General features: G+C 49.7%; 1 protein-coding gene across 1 annotated transcript; it reads left to right on the plus strand.

The window, feature by feature from the left end:
• The first annotated feature begins 1234 nt into the window (after positions 1-1234).
• Positions 1235-7981, plus strand: HSD17B7 (hydroxysteroid 17-beta dehydrogenase 7). Its single transcript, XM_054213103.1, has 9 exons — positions 1235-1353; positions 1484-1687; positions 1768-1860; positions 2817-2931; positions 3454-3648; positions 4743-4847; positions 5879-5935; positions 6530-6628; positions 7027-7981. Exons 1-9 carry the CDS (start codon positions 1319-1321, stop codon positions 7120-7122), a joined length of 999 nt encoding a protein of 332 aa, XP_054069078.1. The 5' UTR covers positions 1235-1318; the 3' UTR covers positions 7123-7981.
• Positions 7982-23991: the final 16010 nt, after the last annotated feature.

Consider the following 23991-nt stretch of genomic DNA (forward strand, 5'->3'; position numbering starts at 1 on the left):
TGGGCCTGGGAGAGGGGAGGGCAGGGGTAGGGGGCTGCTGGTCCCACTGGCTGCAGCAGAGGGGGTCTCACCCCTGCTGAGTGCGTAGTCTGCAGCAGCACGTCACTTTGTGGCTGAACCAGGAGTGAGGACAGGCTTTGTTCAAGCGACATAATTGGTACCCATCTGCCTATGCCCTTGGATGCCCTCTTCTTGCTCAGGGTGCATCACAGCCTCTCCCAGCCCTGCCTCAGGGAGCCAGGAGGTGGGAGCACTGGGCTGGGTTGGGGGACATCTGCCTCATGGGCACCGCAGCTCTGTGCCCTTGGGCTCTGTGACTGGGCACCAGAAAGGAGTATGCAGGGCCATGGGTTCAATAGCGCATCAGGGTGCCCGGGGAGCAGCCCCACTGCCAGGGAGGTGCAGGGGGCTGTTGCTGTGTCCATCTCCTGCTCCAGCTGTGACACCGGCCTTGCCGGTAGCAGGGCTGCACCCGGAGATCTCCAGCGGGCCCTGTGCATGCAGATCTCTCTGCCGTGGCAGCAGCGGGAACCAGTGACCCAGTGGCACTTGTGTGTGGCTGCAACGGCTAGTCTCGCCGTGGCGAAGGATATGAGGGCAGTGTGCCATGGCTGCCTGTGGGAAGCCTGCCTGCTGCAGCTGTGGAGAAGAAGCTGGGGGAAGGGAAGGGAAGGGAATAAGGGAAGGGAAGGGAAAGGAATAAGGGAAGGGAAGGGAAAGGAATAAGAGAAGGGAAGGGAAGGGAAGGGAAAGGAATAAGGGAAGGGAAAGGAAGAAGGGAAGGGAAGGGAAGGGAAGGGAAGGGAAGGGAAGGGAAGGGAAAGGAATAACAGAAGGGAAGGGAAGGGAAGGGAAGGGAAGGGAAGGGAAGGGAAAGGAATAAGGGAAGGGAAGGGAATAAGGGAAGGGAAGGGAAAGGAATAACGGAAGGGAAGGGAAAGGAATAAGGGAAGGGAAGGGAATAAGGGAAGGGAAGGGAAAGGAATAAGGGAAGGGAAGGGAAGGGAAAGGAACGGAATAAGGGAAGGCAAGGCAGTGCGAGGGCAGCAGGAGGAGGCCGAGCAGCGGGGCGCAGTAGGCGTAGCCCGTATAACGGAGGCGGGGCCTGAGACGCGGGGCGGGGGCGTGTCCAAGCGGAGGGGGCGTGTCCCAGCGCGCCCCGCCCCCCTCCGCTCGGCCCACCATCACGCCACCCGCGGCCCTGTCCCCGCCCCCTTCGCGCGTACCCATTGGCGGAGGCGGCGGGGCGGGGGCGGGGCCTCACGTGCGGGTGGCCCTTTTAGCGCGGGGGGAGCGGTGGCGGGTACGGGTGTCTGTGATGGAGCGAGTGGTGTTGGTGACCGGGGCCAGCAGGTGAGTGGCGGGATGGAACCGTAACGGAGCGGGTCTGGGGCGAGCCCGGGATGGGACGGGCTTGTCTCTGCCCGCCCCGGCTCGCCCCAGACCCACTCAGGGTTGTGTCTGACACCGTGCGCCTTTGCAGCGGCGTGGGGCTGGCGCTGTGCCAGCGGCTGCTGGAGGAGGATGGCCGCATCCACCTCTGTATCGCCTGCCGCAACACCCAGAAGAACGAAGACACGCGAGACCTCATCCTGGCCAGCCACCCCGCTGCTCAAGTCTCCACCGTGGAAGTGGACCTGGGTAACATGGCTTCTGTCCTGCGTGTCGCCCGTGAGCTCCGCTGCAGGTATCGGGGCTCTGTTCTCCACCCCACTGGACCCCCCTGTCCACCCGCTGCCCCTCACCCCTGTGCTCCCTTTCATGCAGGTTTCAACGCCTGGACTTTGTCTACCTCAATGCTGGGATCATGCCAAATCCACACGTGAACTTCAAGGCCCTCTGGCATGGTCTCCTCACAGGGTAGGAGTTGTTGGGGCTGGGCCGGGGAGGGATCCAGTCCCCAGCTTATGGGCAATATGGGGTGCTGGCACCATCATCATGGCTAAGGCATGGCCTTGGGTCCAGGGCTGAAGACCCTATCTCCCTTGCACAGCGTGACACAGAGCTCATCCCTGTGGGATGCATGGCCTTGTGTGGGGTGGGCTTGGCATCTGGGTGAAGTGCTAGGGTGCTCTGAGGGACCCAGTGCTCCATCCAGTCCCTGGGGTGAGGCTGGCTGCGTGCAGGGGGAGAGCAAGAGTTCACCCGAAGTCTGTGGGCCCTGCCGCTAGGCACTGAGTGAAAAATGCTGGTGTGTTGCTGAGGTGAAGTTTGTTCTTACTGGGTCTCCTTACCGTTGTTTTGCTTCCACTGTAGGCTTTTGCAGTTGTTCTCCGCTGTGGATCATTTTATCTTGTGAATCTAACAGTTGATGCTTATTCTATAAGCACCATGGGGATAAGCATCGCTGTTCTGTAAGCAATGTGGGGAAGTTGAGTCAGGGAGCAATGTGGCTGGCGTTGAGTCTGGTACAATTGTTGGGCTGTTGAACACAGGCGCTAGACTGCTTTCCTTAGTCCTAGGGCCATGCCTAATTCAGATTAGTTCCACACTGGAGCTTGATTTTGTTTTCTGAATGTGAAATGGAAGAGCAAAACTTTTCTTTTTTTAATGGTACCTTACTGTGGTGAAGTGAAGGAAGGGACAGGTTTTCTCTGGTCTAGTCAGCATTGAGACACTTGCAAATAAAGGGCCTGGGATACTCTGTAAACTTTTTCCAGCTGTTTTTTCATGGATTAGTAGAGCTCTTGAAGGTGAAACTAGAGGGTCTGTGTGGAGCCTGTGAGGTGGGGGGGATACTTCTGAAGGACCGAAGTGGGGGAGCAGTAGATGCCTCCTGGCAACATTCTTCTCTGACTCCTGTCCTTGGCTTCCAGGAAGGTGCTTCACATGCTGACCACTGCGGAAGGCATAATGACGCAGACGGACAGGCTTAATGGAGATGGACTGCAGGAGGTGTTCACTACCAACCTCTTCGGCCACTTTATGCTGGTGAGGTTGCGTATGAAGATCGAGCCCTGGGTCTGGTGGTTGATGTGGGTAGGGATGGGTACAGGTGGTGCTGATGAATCAGTTCTGTCTTACAGGTTTGTATGCTGATGGAGACTGCAGCCTGACAGATTAGGAATGATAGGGCAAAGGTCTCAGGCTTTTTAAAAACAACAATAAATGGTGATTGTTGTTGCAAGGGTTAATATCAAGGTTACTGTAGTTAGTCAGTGGATAGAAGTAAACCATACATAGTTCTCTCTGTCCAGGGTGAATACCAAGACTTGGCTGTATTAAGTTCTGAAGTGCTCAGCTGAGCTGTGTCAGAGAATGGTGGCTGCTTATGAATGCTCCTGGTGGACCTTAGGCTGAAGTCATACCCGAGCAACAGCCACCTTTCATTAGTATAGTGGAGACTGGCCAAGACTAGGAAAGCTGAGATAAGCTCATGACTTTTAAGAACTGCAAAGCTATACTGCAAGACTTTAAAATTACGGTGTTAATAAGCTAACAATTATTTTGCAGGTTCGTCAACTTGAGCCTCTACTCTGCAGTAATGAAAAGCCCGTGCGACTCATCTGGACCTCTTCCAGCAATGCCAGGGAGTCTGCCTTCAGCCTTTCTGACTTTCAGCATGCCAAGGGGCAGGAATCATACAGTTCCTCCAAATATGCTACTGACCTGACAAGTGTGGTTCTGAACAGGAAATTTAATAAGCAGGTGATGATGGAGTTTGCATGTCTGAAGAAACCTAATGAGCTCCTACTACTTATAACTATCATTGCATTGTTGTTACCTTGTTGCATTCATTCATAGCAATCTGATATATGTTCCTTAATGCGCGTGTAAGAACTACACACAGCGCAGGTTGAACCAGTGGTGTGACTGGTGGAGAATCTGCCAGAGAGATTGCTTCTGGGATTCTGTCAGAAACACTTCTGAAAGCAGAAGACTTTAGGAATGGTCCCTGCCTTGCAAACTCTAGCTGTCTCTTTAGACCAAAGAACTGGTCTTAAAGAGCAAAGAGGTGCTGCTCTTTTCAGGTGTGCCTGTCTGTGAGACAGCTTTGCCTGCAAACCCTTGAGGTGCAGGCTCTGCTGTCTGTCCTGATGGCTCCATGCCCCTATTCAACTTTGTCATGCCAAGATGTACGAGCAACCTGCCTTCCCTGTCACAAGGGATTGCTGGATTTCGTTGGCAGCCCTAGTCCAGTGATAGTGACTCTTCTGAAATACTTAATGAGAAAATGGTTCAGTCATAGAAGGCTGAACCCTTTCCCCTTAAAGGTGAGGTAGCCTTTTATCTGGGTGGGTTGTAATTTGTGGAATGACTGCTGTTGCTGCTGAGCTGCATGTAGACTGCAACGTGAAGTTGTGATGTGTCACGAGGCTGCACCTTCTGTCTTGTCTCATAGGCTTGCAATGGGTACAGATTTAACATGAGCATCTCCAATTTGGACCTCTTGGAAATAGCTATATCTAATAGCTCTCTGGCTCTGGTAACTTTAGAGAGGAGAACATCTGCTATTAACGCGTCTCTATACTCACCTTCATTTTCTTGCTGAGAAGTAGAATCATAGGGTGGTTTGGGTGTTGGAAGGGACCTTAAAGATCATCTAGTTCCAGCCTCCCTGCCATGGGCAGGGACACCTCCCACTAGACCAGGTTGCTCAAAGCCCCATCCAACCCAGCCTTGAACACCTCCAGGGATGGGGCACCCACAACTTCCCTAATAGTACTATGAGGGAAGGAGTATGATCCATCCTTAAACTAATTGCTGTGTGTTTCCACACTGACTCGGTTTCTTCTCTGCAGGGTCTGTATTCCAGTGTTGTTTGTCCTGGTCTCGTTATGTCTAACATGACCTACAGAATTTTGCCCGTGTTCCTGTGGAAGCTGCTAATGCCCATTATGTGGTTGGTAAGTGGATCTCCTGGCTGCTTTTAGGTTGAGGTAGCCCTGCTGTGATGTGCTTCACTGCAAGGGATGTGCAGAATGCTTCTTGCTACCCATGCTGCTGTACAGTTCTTCCTTCTGTTGGGTTGGGCAGGCTGACCCGTCTGCAAACCTTCCCATTGACACCTTGGGGCCCCAATTTCCAAGCTGGGTTTGGAGGTTTGGTGCTGAACAGCAGAGTAGCCAGGGTTCAGTTCTTCAGCCACAGTAATGTCTGTCAAGCCCCCCCTTAGAAGCTTTGCCAGCCTGCTGTGGACCTGTGAGAGCCTGTTATTTTGGTGGCAGCAGAGTTCAGGACAAAACTTCTGTGCTTTGAAATGCTCATTGTTTCTAGAACAGGTTGTATTTTTGAGTGTTCTTCTTTCCATCCCACTAGAAGGCAGTGTCTCCTTCTCTCCTTTCCATCCCACTGGAGAGCGAAGCCTACTGCTTTCTATTGCCGCTTCCCCAAAACTTTCCTTGCCTTTCTTCCTCTGGGTTTCAGCTTTTCAGGTTCACTATAGTTCTGTCCCTGCATGCAGGCTGCCTGCTCTGGGCCTTATGGCTCTTGCTGCAAGACTGACCTTTCTGCTTAAGCTGCCCCAGCTGGCAGCAGCTGATCCTGATGGATCACGTTTCTCCTGGCAGTGGAGAAGCAATGCCTTCTCACTTATCCTCAGCGTTGGCGGGATTGCAGATCCTCTCCGCCTCCTGTTCTTGAGGCCATTCAAGAAGAGGTGCCCGCAAGGCATTTGCGTGGCACGTTGCCCCCTGCTTTGGGGGTGACTGTGGGGAGGCATGGAGCAAGGCTTGCTGATCCTGGTGGGTGGCTCCAGAGACCAGTTTGTGGTGATACAGGGACGTTTTAGTCATAAGCGTGCAGCGTTACCTGCAGTCAGCTTGGAGAAGCATTTCTGCCTCTGGTAGATGATCTGGTCTGTCTGGACTGCAGAGGGCTTCCCAAAGAAACCTTGGGTCAAAATACAACTTCTGTTGTGTACTTCTCTTCCCCTCAGATCCGCTTTTTTGCCAAAACTTACACTCTGACACCGTATAATGGAGCAGAAGCTCACGTAAGTAGTTCACAACTTGGTTTTAATATTCCTCCTTCCTGGGTGGCTCTTCCAGTGTTTGCTGGCTTGAACAAAGAGCCTCTCTGCCAGGCTGGTGGGTGGATGCTGTGTTTTCCCCCCAAGCAGTCTGCAGTAGTGAGTGCCGGGGGACCAGTTGTAACAGGGGCTGATCCAACAGGTGATGCTTTATTCCAAAATAAATGATTTTGGAAAAATACTCTTTGTTCCCTCTCGGTCAGGGAGAATGTTTCTCCCCCTCTTGGCGGTCAAGCAGCCATAGACATGCAGGCATGGGGGACGGAGGTGGGTAATGCAGGGCACAGTGTGCATCAAGAACAGTAGTGGGTTAATTTAGCCATGTGAACTGCTTTAGTGGTTTAACACTGGGGCAAAAACATGGTTTACTGTTGGTGCAGGTAGGTCACAGCTGAGGGGAGACAGCTCAGAACTTCTTTAGATATCAAGTTTTCCCCTGCTTGGTAAAAGCAGCAGTGATGTGTTCTCCTATGTCCATTGGCAGTCAGATCCTTCACTGCAGGCTTGGTGGGGACAGCGTGCACTAGACTTGGTACATGTTTGTGCTGTTCTTCCTAGGTCTGGCTCTTCAAGCAGAAGCCAGAGTACTTGGATCCACTTGTCAAATACCACAGCTGTACTTCTGGACTGGGGAAGAGCTATGTGGAGCCCAGAAAGGTAAATGCAGTGGCAGCCTGCTGCTGCAGGAGATGTGGCTAGGGGTCTGCCATCCTGCATGGAAGGGTTGGTGAAGGGCGTCCTGTGTCTGGAGTGGAAACAAGATGCATGTTGAATGTTGACGTGGGGTTATCTGTGAGGTTTCCTAGAGTAACTCCTGCCTCAGGCTGGAATCCGGAAGGTCGTGGAGATGATGGTTAGGATAGGACGAGTGTGTAATGATACTTTCCCAAAACATGTTCTGGCTTGTGTCCTGGTGATAGATGCCTTTATTTGCCTCTTTGTGAATGTAGAAGCTCTGGAGATACACCCTGCTATCACCCCAGAGCTTCCCTCAGCGCATGTGCTGACTGCCACCGAGGTGATGGTCTCACAGTGCTGTTCTTATTGTCTTCCAGATGGAAGTGGATGAAGAAATTGCTGAGAAATTTTACCAAAAGCTGTTGGAACTGGAGAAGCAGACTCTAGAGAGATACAGTGATCTCCTAGATTAAGTAAAGCCAGTCTCAGTGGGATAAGAGTCTCATATCGGTAACATGGGCTTTCTTCGTTCTGGTGCTACTTGTGTTGCCTGCTGTTCTGCAGGCACATGGCTTCCGACCCCATCTTCCTTCTCGACAGAAGGTGAACAGTTCCTGAAAATGGAAATGTGAAAACTGAAGAGAAATACTTAGTCTGTCTGGTATGGGATTTTTCTTCTGGCATAAAACTGGAGACCTAGAGTAGGTGGAGGCTCTCAACACAGTTGCAAAGCAGTGTCTTGCAAAAGCACGACTGAACGTGCACAGTTCAGGAATGGCCTCAAAACATGTTGTTTAAATCTGGCTTAGTGTACAGGAAAGGCAACAATCTAGTGTGCTGCCTTCTGTCTTGGCTGTACCAGTCTTTCTAGACTGCTCAAACACATTACCTGTGGCTGATCCTGAAGTACTTGAAGGCCCATCTTCAGAAGAGCTGCTCTTTGTTTGTACACCAGAGCTGAGGCTGACTTTCCAGACCTGCTGAACAAGTCTGAACCTTACTGCAAGTCAGGTTCTGCACAGCATGTGAAGCCAAGCTCCTGAAGAACTGGCCTGAGAAGCGCACCTCTTGCCTCAACTGTGAGGACAGATGCCTTGCTGTGCCCTGGGTATGGGGCCATATATGTTGTATCCAACTGGCTGGAGGGACCGAAGCTGTTGGTGCAGGGCTAGTCTGCTCTGTTTGTAGCAAGAGTGAGAGGTTACCATGTTATTTTATCTATTCAACTATCTTTTTATATAAATTTATTGTACCAAGTGTTCTTCCTGTTGTCTGTCTGGGGAGCTTCACTGAGTACCTGGTGTACTTCAAAAGCTGCAATGAATAAATGACTGGAACTGACTTGTCCTTGCCACAGTGGTGTCTTTACTCCAGTAGCTGCCTGCTTTTGACTCAAAGAGCTGGAAGGGAGGTTGGTTTGTTGCCTTGCACAATAAGCCTGTGCATACCTGGGAAGTGTGGTGTCTGTGCTGTCCTGCCCCAGGAGAGCTGTTGGCTACCTCTTCGGGTTTACTTCTCTTGTTGCTCCTAGTTAATGAAAGACATGAGTGACTTCTGAAGACTTCAGTGTAGTTTTGTGTGTTGAGCACCTGTGGGATGTCTGGGACTATTTCCTGGCCTTAGGCACTTGGGAGTCATAGATGTCTCTGGTGTTTGCTCACTCACATGTGTCACAGAATTGGTGATTTAATGCTCTCTAATAAGGGAGTGTTACGGTGTGCCCCAGTGCTCCCCTGGGGCCTGGCAGAGGCCAGGTGAGGTTAGGAGGGAGGCTGTGCTGCTCCATCCCAGCTGTGATGGAGGCTGCCGGAGGTTTGGAGTTGCCCAGGCTGGTGCGTCCTGCCGGGGGGGAGCTGTAGTGCCCACAAGGGTTAGGTCAGAGGTTGGTGTAGGAAACCACCTGTCTTGGTTTCATTTGGGCTAGAGTTACCTTTCTTACTAGCAGCTGGTACAGTGCTATACTTTGGGTTTAGGATGAAAATAGTGTTGGCAAAACACTGGTGGCTTTTTTCATGTTTACAGAAGTTCGCTAAGTCCATTTAGCTCATAACTGTAGGATTTAATCATCATAGCAAATTCTTAGGGTAGGAAAGATGAATGAAATTCATTGTGGTCCATGCCCACAGGCAGTGTGTTCATCTTGAAGAGTTTTGCTGGATGCCACTTGATGAAGCTGGCTTGGGTTTTGTCATTAATATGTTATCCTGAGAAACATTTCTTGAACACAGTTAGTATTATATAACAATTAACATCGTACAGTTCAGGATGATGTATTCTCACCCAGGGTCAAATTTCCTTGAGGTGCACATTGAACTTCTCCCTTCTTCAGCATCACCCACCGAGTACATCAGATCCTTGAGTAAAACCAGTCCCACAATGGGTTTGCCTTTGGCAGAGGCAGGAAAAACCCAAGCAGTTTTCCCTAGCATATTCCTTTCATCCGCCACAGGGACTTTATCCCCTTCTACAGTATGTAAAAGGTCTGATGGACAAGGACCAGCTTGATTGATGGATCCCTTGGTGTTAACTAACCAGGTAGCTTGTGCTAAATGCTTGTCCCAGTTTTTAAAGGACCCACTACCCATAGCTTTCAGGGTAGTTTTTAACAATCCATTGTATTGCTCAATTTTCCCTGAAGCTGGTGCATGATAGGGGATATGATATACCCACTCAATACCAAGTTCTTTGGCCCAATTACTTATAAGACTGTTTTTGAGAGTCCCACTTCATCCAGCCCAGTACTGACAATCGGGGCAGAAGGCATCTCTGGTATAATTAATAAACCTCTGTTGGTTATAGTAAATATAATTTATCCAGTCTACATTTTTGTTTATAGTTACCCACCAGAAGAAGACAGATTCGAATCCTGCTTCTATCTGATTTCTTCCTTTGTGTTCATCTGGGACTCCTCTAGGGACTCCAATGGGGTCTATATATGTCCGTTCATCAAAGGGTACATCTAAATTTCTTCTCACCCTCTTGCCTGAGCTCAGGCATCCTGTTCCTTTTTCAAATGCTAGGGTGAACGGTATTGCCAATTGTACTATTCCACATGTACCTTCACAGATCGCAAGGTCCTCCTTCCACAACACTGCCAGAGATCTGCCCGAGGCGCTCATAACACTGAGTAGTTTCCTCTTACATCTTTGGTCACATTCAGAATTCCAGTGCACAGGGTACATCCCCCCACAGGTTTGGTAGCAAGATTTTACGAGTACCCAGTCCCTTGGTTTATATGGATGGACGACAAATTCCAACGGCGGAGTTTGAGCAAGAAGGCCTTCAGTTCTGAGGAAAGAGAGAAAAGACGACAGCCCTGGTATACGTTTCTTAAGGAACATGTCCTTGTTTTCAAATGTGGGCATACCTTCCCTACCTCCAGTGTAAGGTAGTCCAAAAAGCATTTCATAAGGCGAGAGACCAGTATCCGTTCTAGGGGAGGTCTGGATTCTCAATAGTGCTATTGGTAAACACTTAATCTGTGGTAATTTTGTCTCAAGAACTAATTTAGCTGTCTCTTGATGGTTTGAATCCTTCTTTCAACCTTTCCAGATGATGGGGGGTGCCCTAAACTTTCCATCACTCCCTGTAGCACCTTTGAGGTAAGATGGCTTAATCCACAGTTTCCACTATTCCGGACCTAGGAATTCTTTGCTCTAGCATTACTCTTATCACTCCTGCAGCTATTGCTGAGACTAAGGGATAAGTTTCCACCCATCCAGTAAGGTGATCTACTAGGACTAAGAGGTACTTAAACCTGCCTATCAGTGGTAGTTCAGTAAAATCAACTTGTATACTTTGAAATGGCCTTAACCCCGGTTCCCATCTTCCTGAGGGTTGTTTTCTAAGGGTCGTCTTATTTATTTTCTTACAAATAATACACCTTCCGCAGATTTGCTTTGCTACCGTATAAATGCCAAAACATCTATACTTCCACAAAACTATATCACACATTGCTTGCGTTCCCCAATGGCTTCCCTGATGTAACACTGCCATTGTTTCTCTCATAGTTTATTTGTTAACCATTTCCCTTCCATCAGGCAGAATCTATTTACTGTCCTTCTCCACTGCCCCTGCTTCTGTCATTGCTTCTTTTTCTGTGTATATCAACCGGGTCATTACTGTCGGTACTTGAGGAACAAGATAATAAATCTTAATTGTCTCCTGCCCCAAGGCTGCCTCTTTTGGCACTTTGTCCGCTAATTTATTTCCCCTTGCGGTAATTGAATTGCCTCTCTGGTGGCCTTTAACATGTGCAACTGCTATTTCACTTGGTATTAGTATATTGCTAACACCTGTTTTATAAGTTCTTCGCGTACAAGTTCTTTCCCTTTGCTATCTATTAGACCTTGTTCTTCCCAGATTTTACCAAAGGTATGTACTACCCTAAAGGTATAACGAGAGTCTCTATATATTGTTCCTTCCCCTTCTCCAATTAATTTTAGTGCCTTGTTTAAGGCATACATCTCACACGTTTGAGTGGACCATGCACTAGGTAATTTCTCAGATGCTTTTACTTGTTGGCTCACTCCATCCACCACCGCATATCCGTTACACCTCTGTCTTTGTAGCACTCTTGAAGAACCGTCTACAAACAAACAAAGACCCCCAGATAGGGGTTCTTCCCTTAAGTCAGGTCGTATCTTAGTCTGGTACTCAATTACATCTAAGCATTTGTAAGTTCTTCATCCTTTGCCTCTACTTTTCCTTTCCACAAGAAGTTCACTGGGTTAAGGCAAGAGCTGGTAGTTAAAATCAAATAATTATTTTCAATTAAAATTGCTTCATACTTCAGTATTCTTGAATCTGTTAGCCATTTTCCTGCAGTTTGGGCTAAAATGGTTTTGACCTGGTGAGGGGTGCTAACTTCTGTTATTCCCCTGAAGATAAGCTTCCTGCTTTCTTCTACTAATAAAGCAGTTGCAGCTACTGCCCGCACGCATTCAGGCCATCCTCGAGAAACTGGGTCTAGGACCTTTGACAAATATGCTACTGGCTGTCGCTTATCCCCCTGCTCTTGAGTTGATATTCCTAATGCAGACCCTTTGTCTACAGTTACAAATAGACGAAAAGGTTTCTCCAAAGAAGGTAAGGCTAAAACTGAAGGTCTAATTAGGCTCTATTTTAAATCTTCCACTAAATTCTTCTCTTCTTCTGTCCAAACCAATACATTTGGTTCTTCAGCTAACAGTTTGTCCTTTAGTCTTTTGAGCATACCCCTCTATCCACAGTCCACAGTACCCAGTCAGCCCCAAAAATTTTCTGAGTTCCCTCTTGGTCTTTGGCAGAGGTAAGTCTACTATTCCTTTGATCCTTTCAGGATTTATTTTTTGACTCCCTTCACTGACTAGATGTCCCAGGTACTTCACTTCTGTTTCCACATATTGCAATTTCGTTTTTGAGACCCTCAAACCTTGCTGGCCCAAGAAGTTCAATAACTCATTCGTAGCTTCTTTTACCCTGCCTTCTTCCTCCCTGGATACCAATACATCATCCACATACTGAAGCAGGGCTACTCCCAATGCAGGTTTGAATTGTTCAAGCACTTGTTCTAACACTTGCCCAAACAAATTAGGGGATTCTGTAAATCCCACAATAATAACACCCTACTGGTGAACCTCGAGCTACTGGGAGAAGTGTTTGGGGCAGCCCTCTTCCCTGTCCTCTTCCTCTGTTATTCACCCTTCTTCCTCACCCACAAGTAACAGTCGAAGGGGTCCCACTTTGGGGATTCAACATCTGTGTCAGTTGAAACATCACCGACAGTCTGGGCTGGGAACATATAAAATGGATTTGGGTGTCCTCGAATCCTGAAGCTATTCATCTTGACCCAGCAAAAACCATATTCACCTTTTTCTAATGAGGGTGGTTCCTTATTATTCACTTACATGTTTAAAGTCTGGCAGACCTAATCTTCATCAGATCCAAATTTGAGCCAAAATACACTAGGAGATCTTACGGGTTCTTTGGTCCAAACAAAACAACAATAATGTATCATTTTATCTTTATCCCTTGTACAAGAAGAATCATTCCAAAACCTCAACATTCTCCCTGAAGGACTATCTGGGGGAATGTTCCCAGGGTTTTCTTATTATCCCCTTTTTCATCCCTAGGCCTAGAATTCTTATTTCCCATTCTAAACAGAGATTTTTCTTGCACCCACGTAAAATCATTTTTCTTTCGAGTCGCTTTATAGAGAGGTTTCACAATCTGACTATAACCTGGAATATGCATTCTCCAGAAACCTACACCGCCTAGAAAGCCTTGTGTTTCCTTTTTGTTAGCTGGTGGGGACGTAGATGTTACTTTGTTAATCACATCCATTGGTATCTGGCGATGCTGATCTTGACACTTAATTCCCAAGAACTGGATCTGTCGTGCAGGTCCCTTGACCTTACCTCTTTTTACAGCAAAACCTGCTTTCAGAAGAATCTTGATTATCTTCTTACCTTTCTTGAAAACTGTAATATCCTTAGGCTCTGCAGCTGCTATACCAAAAGCCCACCGATACCCTTTCGGGTCTTTGAAATACTCTTTCTTGAGATAGTCTATGCCAAGGATGCACAGACCATCTTGGCCAGTGACAATGGGGTGCTTCTCCCATTTATTCCCACTCAGGCTCACTTCATCCTCCAATACAGTCAGTTCTTGAGACCTGCCTGTCACTCCAGAAATAGTGACAGATTTTGTCCCTTTATGATCCGATGGCAATAAGATACACTGTGCACCAGTGTCCACCAGGGCTTCATACATTTGTGGCTCTAATGTGCCAGGCCATCAAATCCACACAGTCCAATAAACTCGGTTGTCCCTCTCCTCCTCCTGGCTGGAGGCAGGGCACCTCTAATGTTGAGAACAACATCTACAATTAGCAGATGAGTTCCTACCCGGACTGGAGAACCGCTTACCGTGGACTGGAACAGTCACCCTCCTGCAGGAATTCTTTCTTCTATCTCCTTTACCTTGCAAAAACACTTTTTTTGCACTCATGCCCGTAGAGCTGTGTGGTGGGTTTTTTTATACCACTTACTCATGTCTTCTCTGGAGTTGCAAAGGCAAAGCCACAGGAAATCTCAGAGCCAGTCCTGTTTCCCTTGGATCGGTCTCATTAGGAGGGCGTTTCACAGAATCACAGAAACTTCAGAGTTGGAAGGGACCTCTAGAGATCATCTAGTCCAACTCCCCTGCTAGAGCAGGATTGCCCAGAGCACATTACTCAGGACTGCATCCAGGCAGGTCTTGAAAGTCTCCAGAGAAGGGGACTCCACAACCTCCCTGGGCAGCCTGTTCCAGTGCTCTGTCACCCTCACTGTAAAGAAGTTTTGCCGTGTATTTGAACGGAACTTCCTATATTCTAACTTGTGCCCGTTGCCCCTCATCCTGTCACTGGGAACCAATGAAAAGAGTCTGGCACCATCCTCCTTCAACCCACCCTTTAGATACTTATATGCCATAATAAGGTCTCCCCTCAGCCTTCTCTTCTCCAGGCTAAAGAGTCCCAGCTCTTTCAGCCTTTCCTCATAAGGGAGATGTTCCAGTCCCTCAGTCATCTTAGTTGCCCTACGCTGGACCCGCTCCAGTAGTTCCCTGTCCCTCTTGAACTGGGGACCCCAAAACTGGATGCAGTATTCCAGTTGTGGCCTCACCAGTGCAGAGTAGAGGGGGAGAATGACCTCCTTCGACCTGCTGGCCACACTCTTCCCTATGCAGCCCAGGATTCCATTGGCCTTTTTGGCAACAAGGGCACATTGTTGGCTCATGGATAATTTACTGTCTACCAGGACCCCCAGATCCTTCTTCTCAGAACTACTTCCCAGCAGGTCCGCCCCTAACCTATACTGGTGTTTGGCATTCTTCCTCCCCAGGTGGAGGACCTTGCACTTGCTTTTGTTGAACCTCATTAGGTTCTTCTCTGCCCAGCTCTCCAGCCTGTCCAGGTCACGCTGGATGGCAGTACGGCCCTCCAGAGTGTCAGCCATCCCTCCTAGTTTGGTATCATCAGCGAACTTGCTGAGGATACACTCTGTCCCATCGTCCAGGTCATTAATGAATATACTGAACAAAATTGGACCGAGTATTGACCCCTGGGGGACACCACTGGTTACAGGCCTCCAACTAGACTCTATACTGCTGATCACAACCCTTTCTTAAGTTTCTTCTTAGTGACTGTGACGTGAGTCTGTTCAGGGGAAGAGTGGGATTCTTTCCCCATCTCAGACACTTTTCAAGCAGTTTATGAAAAAATGTATCCTTTTTCTTAGCCATGTTTTCATTTTGCTTGGCTCTTGTCTTGGTCATTTTCTCTGTTGTCTCATTCATTTTTTTTTCTTTTCTCATCCATCCTCTTGGTTTTCTCAGCCATGTTTTCCATGGCTGCCCCAGTGAGGGGATGAGAGAGACTGTCTTCATGCTGTTGTACTTTGTTAGCCACTTCATTTACAGTTGGTGTATCAGCACCAGATCCTCCCCAGACCATTGTTGACAAAGTGTGGGCATACATTGATGGTGCACTCTGCACAAACTTTCTCAACAAAGATCATTTGCACGGCATTTCATCAGAGTCTACATTCACTTGCCAGTCACCATAAATCACCTCTTGCAGAGCCAGTTCTCTCAGGTGCTTAATACTTTTCTCCATACTGGTCCATTTGCTTGGACAGCATTCAGTATCATCCTTAAAGGGATACCTGCCCTTTACGGCTGATAGAAGTCGCCTCCAGAGACTGAGAATGTTTGTCTTTCCCCCGATCACTATATCAATACCTCCATCTTTGTCCAGGTTTTCCAACTGCTTAGCCTCTCTACCTTCTAAGCCTATGGTATCAGCCCCATTGTCCCAGCATTGGAGCAACCAGGAGACAAGTGTCTCACCTTCATAACGACTAAAGTCCTCCCTGATATTTTGCAAATCCTTCGTAGACAAGGATTTAACGATTATCTCTGCATCTGAGTCCTCCTCCTGCATTAACACTGCCCGAGAAGGACCCTTGGTGTACTTGATCCCCACAGCACCCAACAACAGTATTTGGCTCCTTGTTCTGGAGAGTAATTAAGCATATCTTCTTGACTGGTTTTAGATGAGCATCTTGAACTTTGCTGTGCTTCTGCCCTGGGCTGTAGTAGGTATCATTCACCCCCTCCACCTTTAGGATTCCCCACCTACTCCAAAGCCAGAGGCACGCAGTCATTCCTTATCCCTGCTCTGACCGCCCTCTGATACTACCCCTGCCTCATTTTCTCTCTGGAGTGAGATAAACGAAATAGCAAATGTTACTCAAAACAGAGTCTGACACAATGCTTCATGAAATGAGAGCAACTTACTGGGAGATGGGAAGGACAGGGATCTTATGTCCGGTCACATGTATTGTCCTGCACCAGCTGCGTGCTGGCACTGTAGCTGTGAAAATCCAAGGCTTTGAACGTAGTAAGGTCTGGAGGTGCTAGAAGAGGTAGCTTTGAAAAAGCTAGTACGGTTAGGAAACACAAATGCTTTCTGGTACATATGTTTGTTGTGTTTTTTTTTTCTAAAGCCTGGAATAAAGTGGCAACTTTCTAGCATAGGCAGAGATTGGTGACCAAAGGTAGGACCTTTGAGGTTTTTTACCAACTGTGTGTCTGTGGGCTGAAGTTGGGCATTTATCAGGGGAAGTTGTGCCTGATGGGGGAAGTCCTTTTTGCCTATGGGGGCTGGTGAAGGGAGAGGATCTGTGATATACTACCACCAGTCTTTGAGTTACCCACGATGTTGGTGTCAAGTAGAGCTATGAACAGGTTTCTGGGCTCATCTTAAAAGCATTCTGTAGCTCTCCCCTGAGGATTTGGAGTTCAGGGTTAGAGAAGACGTATGCTTCTGTCCTGTTGTCTCTGAGCTCAGCCTGCTGCATGATTTAGTTTCACCATAGTTGCTGTGGAGGCACCTGGTGCACTGCAATGCACGTGGGGGATTCAGGAGTTATGGGGGATCTGCTGCAGCAGGTGGTTGTGGTTGGTGTGGCCTCTGGAGAGCTCTAGCTCAGCTTCCCACTCGAACAGAGTTACACAAAGAAGGAACAAAAGGTGCTAAAGCACAAGATGAGCCCTGGAGAGATGGGACAACCTGGAAAGATGGGATAAAGCTTGTGGTTTCCCATGAGTTTGGTGCTGTATGGAGCTGGAGATGCACAATTAGCCCAAGTATCTCCAGAAGACTGCTCTTCAGTTGGAGGAGGTGCTCTCATATCCTACAACACTTGTCACAGGACACCTCTACTCACTCTATAGGGGTTTCTGCCTGCTTTTGTGACCCCAGGCATCATTGTCCATGCCCTTCTGTAGAAGGAAACTTGGCCATGCTCAGCCTCACCTTCCGCTCCTCTCCTCCATGTTGTGAGAAGCTGGATGTCTTTGCATCTGTCATATTTTAACCCCAGCCAGCAGCTAGGACCATGCAGCTGCTCATGTAGTTCTCCCCCTTCCCCCTGAGAAGGGCAGGGAGAAGAGGGAGAAAAGGAGAGGAAAGGGAAAGGGAAAGGAAAAAACCTTGTGGTTTGAGATAAAGACAGTTTAATAGAACAATATCAGAAAATAGTAATAATAATAATAATAATGGTAAATAATATACAAGACTCAAATCACTCTCACCCCCAGTAAATTGGTGAATTTGCACCTTCCCAAGCAGCGACTACAAGTACCTGTCCCCCTACCCCCCGGCTAACCCCATTTGTATACTGAGCATGACATCTATGGTACGGTTGTCCTGGTTCCGGCGGGGATAGGGCAGTGCTCTGGCAGGGACACAGGTATCCATCCCATGTGAGCCATGCCCAGTCTGTATCCCAGAACGGCCCGGGGAGGGGACGGGAAGTCGCCACTTGGAGCGGGCTGTGGTGTCCCGCTGTCACAGTCAGTGAGCGGTGGTACTGTAATCGTGTCTGTGTATTCCTCTATCCATGCTATTGTTGTTTTCTTGTTCTCTTTGCTGTTCTGTAAAACTGCCTTTGTCTCAATCCACGAGTTTTGCCTTTGACTTCCAATTCTCCCCCCAAGGCTGTGGGGAGGTTGAGAGACCGGCTGCGTGGTTCTTTGTTGCCGTCCAAAGTCCAAAGCTAAACCACAACATACGGAATATTCCATCGGCCTTTCCATTGTTCTGTCTAGGCTCCTTCTCAGCTTCTATGGGAAGCTGAAAAATGTCCTTGAAAAATATAAACATCGCCCAGCAACAACTAAACCAAGATGCATTATTGACATTCCTTTCCTGTCAAATCTGAAACACAAATCTTCTAGAAAGAAAAATAACTCTCTCCCAGCTGAAACCAGGACAGCATCCAAAAGATGGGACTGTTCTGTGGGATACGAATTGTAAACACCTCTCAAGTTTCATCTTTCATCCTGACAGCACAGGTGGGACTCGGTGCCTTGGAATGGAGACTGCCCGAAGGGCAGGGGGTGGCTCAGTTGTTTGTTGCCCTCTGTGAACTTTGACTGGTGACTCCGGCTCAAGTGGTGCTGTGCCACCTGATTTGGCTGACAAACACACAGGTGACTGTGAGCAGAGGTGGATGACATTCCGGAGCTGCCAGTCTGCAGGTAGGGATGGCTCCTCGTGCCCCGCTCTTGGCTAACAGATGCCTATGTGTGGAGCTTAATCTCCCAGCTAATCCCTTTTGGCCAATAGGCACATCCAGGCATGAAAGCAGTAGTGGAGAAACAGCAACAGGCAAGGAGAGCAGGCAACTACGTGCATCTGTCAGCCTCTTCCCAATGCACTCCCATCCCCTCGTCTTCGCTTCCTAAGGTAGCGGAGACACCACTGATGCCGTCGCGTGAGTTGTGTGCCTCTGTTGAGGTGATGCACATGGAGTTGTTGAGCCCTTTGTGCAATGAAAACAAGTCCTGCCCAGAGCATGGGGCTCTGTGGTGGAGCTGTGGTGATGCAGGGCGGTGAGAAATGCCGGGCATGGGATGGGGGAAGAACCAGCAGTGGTAGCTGTGAGTCAGTGCTAAGACAGGAGCTTTCTGTTTGTTTCTGTTTGAGATTATACTCAGATATGGAGCTTTCCAAAGATGCTCTGGGGCAGGTCTTGAGTGTGAAAACTAGTTACGGTTGCTCTATGATGTCCTGTGCAATGGGGCTGTGTGATCTAATATCACCGGTTTCTTATTTTCATGGGCAAACTTGTTGCCTTGCTCCAAACACAGCCCGAGTCCTCTATTGCTTTACAGCTCAGCTGGCTTTCAGCTGTGTAGGGCACCGATAACAGAAGTGTGGGTGGGAACTTTTTTGGCTGGGCGGGAGCCCTCACACCTGCAGACAGGCCTGCTTCGAGCAGTGATGGCCTCACAGCTGAACCAGGCAGCTCGGGGATGTGTCCAGGTGAGTTCTGAAGTCTCCAGGGATGAAGACCCCACAGCCCCCCGGCCCTGTCCTGGGGCTGTTCCCACACACCACCCCACTTTGCACCTTCCCAGGGGAGAGTAAGGCTGAATTGCTTCAAGTGTGAGATGTCAGGGGCTCAGGGCAGATGTGTGTCACGTGGCCAAAGAAATGGGAAAGCCCAAAGAGAGCCAAGACTGCTTGCAGGGTCAGGGTGGCTTTTCAGTGTCGCTTTGCAAAACACGGAGCTGCGCCCAAAGGAGAAACCTCGAGGGTGAACTGGCAGATGAGTTCAGGAACAGCTTGTGAGAAGAACCAGCATAAGTAGAAAATCCTTTATGTAGCTCATCAGTAGATGCTCCTGTGTAAGAGCAGAACTTGGAGAGGCTGTGGTGCTGTAATTAACATTTTTGGCATCAATGCTCGGTGAGAGGAGCCTGGGAAGGCTGTCCTGCCAGAAACCCTCTCGCAGACATGAGGATTTGTATCAACCCAAAGTGCTAGCAGGGGAGACTACAGGGCAGGCAGGTGAATGACCAGGGCTGGATGACATTCCTCTTGAGGCAAAGTAGCTGAACTGATTGCTGTGCATTCACTTCTCCCTTAACACTTCCTCAAGCAAAGCAAACAGGAGGAGGTGGCTGGATACCCAACCTGGGGTCAAGCTGTGCAAGGTCTTGCTCCGAGGAAGCACAGATGCTAAACACTTTTGTAGGATGCTCTTTCTTGAAAGAGAAGCTATTAAAGACAAAGATGACCTCAGGGTCCACCAGGGAGGCACGGCAAGACTCCAGTCTTGCCCTGCTCCTTGTTTCTGTCTGTCTCAACAGAAGCTTTGGTCGGTTCAGTTTGGCTCAGCAAACATCTGCCTGCCGCAGTTATGGCCCCTGGAAGAACCTGCATTTGCTCCTCCAGAGCAGTGGCAGCAGGAGGCACGTGGGAATCTGGTGGAGAGGAGACAGCAGGGCATTCAGGGTCCCCTCCAGGGCTGCTGCATGCAGAGAGCCCCCGTAACCCTACTGTGGTACTATAGCACTGAAATGGCGTGTAGTGCCACTCCAGCTGAGCATGGCAGGCTGAATGCAGTCCCATCCTCAAGGGACAGCAGTGACCTCAGAGGTGGGGACACTAGCCAGTCTCTACAAGTGGCTGTGTGAGACAGGGCTGAGAAGACAGCGATGCTTTTGAGCATCATATTCAGCTCTGGAGACCTAGGCATGCTTGCCCACAGCTCAAGTTCTCCTGAGATTCACCTCTGAAGTAGCTCCATGAGTCACTGTGGCTTGCACCTCTCTGGGAAGCACAAGGCAGGTACAGCAATATCTTAGGTCCTTGTCATCTAAATAGGTGATGGCTCATCCATGGTGCTCCAGCAAAAGCCAAACCTGCTGAGACAGTTTAGATAAGTCATTTCCAAGCAGTGGCGCGTGGAGGCTGCAGGGATGCTGCTCTGCACTGCTGCATGGCCTCCAGGCACTGGTGATTTATTAATAGCCTTAAAATGCAGTAAGACCACTCAGGAGGGGAACAGATCTTCACACTACCTACCCATGTTTTGCCTGTCAGCAGCTGCCACAGCTTAGGGGTCAGGAAAGTTGCATCACATCCCTGCCTTGAATTCCCTGGATACCTTTCAGCAGGTCATGGCTTCCTTGGCCTTGGGCAAGCTCTTGGGTTGACTCAAGCTCTTCCTGCTGTGCTCAGCATCTCCCCAGCCAGTTCATGATAGGCTTTCTTGTCTGGAGAGGAATGTGTTGTCATCTGGGTCTGGGCTGCATGGATGGGAGCGGGCAGAACATGCTGAAGGGGACCACCTGGGTCCCTGTGATAGCAGAAGTGTCAGAGAACCAGAAAGGGTTGGAAGCCACCTGTGAGGATGGCTCCATCTCTGGGCTAGCTGCCAAGCAGTGGCAGAGATTGAAGTCAGTAACATTAGGAAGAGGAAGCCATAGCATGCACATTGCCTTATGTTTAGGCTAGAAGGGAACACCAGATCTAAGGTCAGAGGAGTCAAATTGGTGGGGGGAATTGGCACTTTGGGCATTTCTCTGTATAGAGGCAGTGGGTTGTGTCTCCAGAAGTTTTGTTATAGACTCATTGGAGTGTTGATGACATGAGCTTCTGGATGTCCTTTGTCAAGGATGTCCCTCTTGGAGCAGGATGGGCACCAGCACTAGTAATCCACCTCTCTGTTCCCTGCAGAGCCCCACAGTGCTGGTCATGTCCTTGGGCTCTCCTGCTCAACTTTCATGCCCTGAGTGATGAGGCTTTTGGATCCAGGGGCCTTGCAGTTCACACCTGAGGTAAGAGGTACATCCTGATGCCCAAACACTCCTGTAGGGTGAGATCTGTCCAAGGGGGAAGATGTGCCAGAGTAGTGTAACCCCTGGGGTGCTTGGCCATGGGGACATCCACGGTGGAGCTCCCTGCTCTGCATGGTGTGGGTGCATCGGCAGTTGCCCTGTTGCCTTTTGGGGACCCCCTCTCCCATTTGCAGTGGGACCAGAAGTCAACAGAGGTCCCTCTGGCGGTGGGGGAACCTGGCCAGTCACACAAGCAGCACCCAGTTTGCCTCCCACAGAAGACACTGGGACTCAACTTTTGCCCTTTTGAAATCCAGCCCTTGGGATGGTGAACCACCTGGCAGCGTGCTGGCCAGGCAGGCAGCTCTCAACGGATGCCAGAGAGCTGCCTCAGTCCTGTGGGCACCAGCGGCTTCCTCCCACCCACATGGTGATGGCTGTTGGCATTTCCTTCATCAACAAAGCCCTTGGCAGGTTTGGTGGCTCCTGCCAGGGCTGCTGGGATCTGGTGCATGACATTTAATGAGAAGGAACCACGAGGATGGGACATCTCCTGCAGGAGATGTTGCTCCTTGGTGTGCACTGTCGTTCTCCAATTGTGGAAGCTGAGAGCTGGGTCCAGCCTCTGCTCTCCTCTCCTTTCCCAAACCCAAGGACAACACTGCTGGGTGTAAAGCAGTAGTGTTAGCGAGGATATAGGGGACAAGGGTGAACACGCAGTCAAGGTGGTGGGATTAAAAGCTGGTGGGACGGAAGTGTCTTCCCAAATGTCCCTTGGGTCCCCCATGAGCCCACAGGATCCTCAGTTAGGCATGGGCACAGACCACAGTGGAGTGAGCTGCTGTTGTTATTCCAGAGCAAACAGGGAGTGCGTTGGGACAGGTTTGGTGGTGCTGGGGCCGGTTTCATCCCCAGACATCCTGCCCGGGGCATCTCACTGGCACGTGGTGCTGGCACGTGGTGGCTATGTCCAGGAGAGACCTGCCTCAGCACATCCACCCTACATGTTCAGTCACCTTCCCTGAATGTTGCAGATTGGGCTGATGCTCACTGCTCGCTGCCTGACGAGCTGTGCTTCATAATTAATTGCAATAGGACTTACCAACACTCTTTCTCACCCAGACCTCTGCCAGGGAGAGGTCATGTCTATATCAGCCCTTGCTAATCCACATTTTCTCTCAACCTTTTCCTCTTGGCTGCCCACGTCTCCCTCTCTGAGGTGTTCAGCAGTGACACAACTGCTGCAGGACAAGGGTCGTCCTTTGCAGTGTTTAGCAGAGCACCGGTATGTGAGCTGTGGATGCAACCACAGTGCCCTGGACACCGCAACAGCACTGCTTGGAGCTTGACAGGCAGCCCATCCTGGACCTTACCCATGCTCATTTTGCCAGCATTGCTAAATGCTGACCACCAGCAGGTTCTGCAGGGGCCGGCCTGCAGATGCAGTATGCGCAAACTCTGCCTGGGTTTCCCTGCATAGCCCAAGTCCCCTGACCGCTCAGGTCCATGGTTCAGTTTAGGAGAAAGCAAAGCAGGGTGTTAAGGAGAGGGACATCCCGAGGCGGGTGCCAGAGTGGCTGGGAGTTTTGCCAGCAGAGCCAGGCTGGTTTCCCCAGAGCCAAAAGGACTGAAGACAACCAGTCCTCAGAGACTAATTTTTGTCCAAGTTGGAGGTTTCCCCAGAAGATTCTAGTGGGGTTTTCTGCCTGGGAAATCAAAACAGAAGGTTTTACTTCCTTGCTTCACCCAGGTGTGAGAAGCACTGTGGCCAAACCCAAGCCCCTGCCTCCCGTGTGGTCCCTGCTTGTCCCCTGCCCCTGTCTCTGCCGGGCTGCTCTGAGCCCACTGGGTCAGAGCGGAGGAAGGGCAGCTGGGGAAAGGTCCAGGGGAGGAGGGAAGGTATGAGCCCAAGGTGCTACAGCCAGGGCTGTGTGGAATTATTTCTGTCCTTCCGACCCAGCTTGCTAAATCACAGCTTTTGTCTACAGCTTGGTCCTTTAGTGTTTTCAGCTGAAAGTTTGTCTCTAGAAGTACCGCTTTTTGTGACTGTGCTGGGTTTTTAGTGAGAGCTCGCGTGACGTACACAGGCACAGATGGCTGCTCCTGCAGCCTCCACGCGAAGGCTGGTGTGAGCACACGTGTGTGGTGCCTGGGGACACCGCTGCTGCGGTGAATGCCCTGGGCATCCCTTCCTATCACAGCCTCCACCAAGGATGGGACATACTGATCAGCTCCGGATGGCCCTGGAGCCGATGGGGGGCTCACGTGTCCCTGCTCCCTGATGGAGCAGCTCCAGCAGCGTGTGGGTGTGCTGGAAGCCTGACGATGTTGCAGGGTGTCAGCGTTGGCCAAGTGGCCTCAAAATCTGGGCACGGTCTTGCACAGCCCCATGCAGCGGAGAGGACACATTGTGCTCCTGTGATGTTTGTTTTCAAGGGGATTTATATTTTGAAACACAGCGAGGTGGAACCTCACCTTGATCACAGGGGGTCATCCAGGTTTAATTACAGTGTGCAGTGGGGATGGGCACAAACAGCTGGCAGCTCAGGGAGGCAGGATGTGAATAGCTGCATCCCCGCACCAGGGAAGAAGGCGGGTATGAACTGAGGATAGGAGGGACGGATACTCCCCTCTGGCTTTTTTTGTCATCTTCAGCGCTACTCAAAGATGGACTCCTAGCAAGA

The sequence above is a fragment of the Rissa tridactyla genome, chromosome 8, assembly GCF_028500815.1.
Source record: "Rissa tridactyla isolate bRisTri1 chromosome 8, bRisTri1.patW.cur.20221130, whole genome shotgun sequence".
Lineage (NCBI taxonomy): Eukaryota > Metazoa > Chordata > Aves > Charadriiformes > Laridae > Rissa > Rissa tridactyla.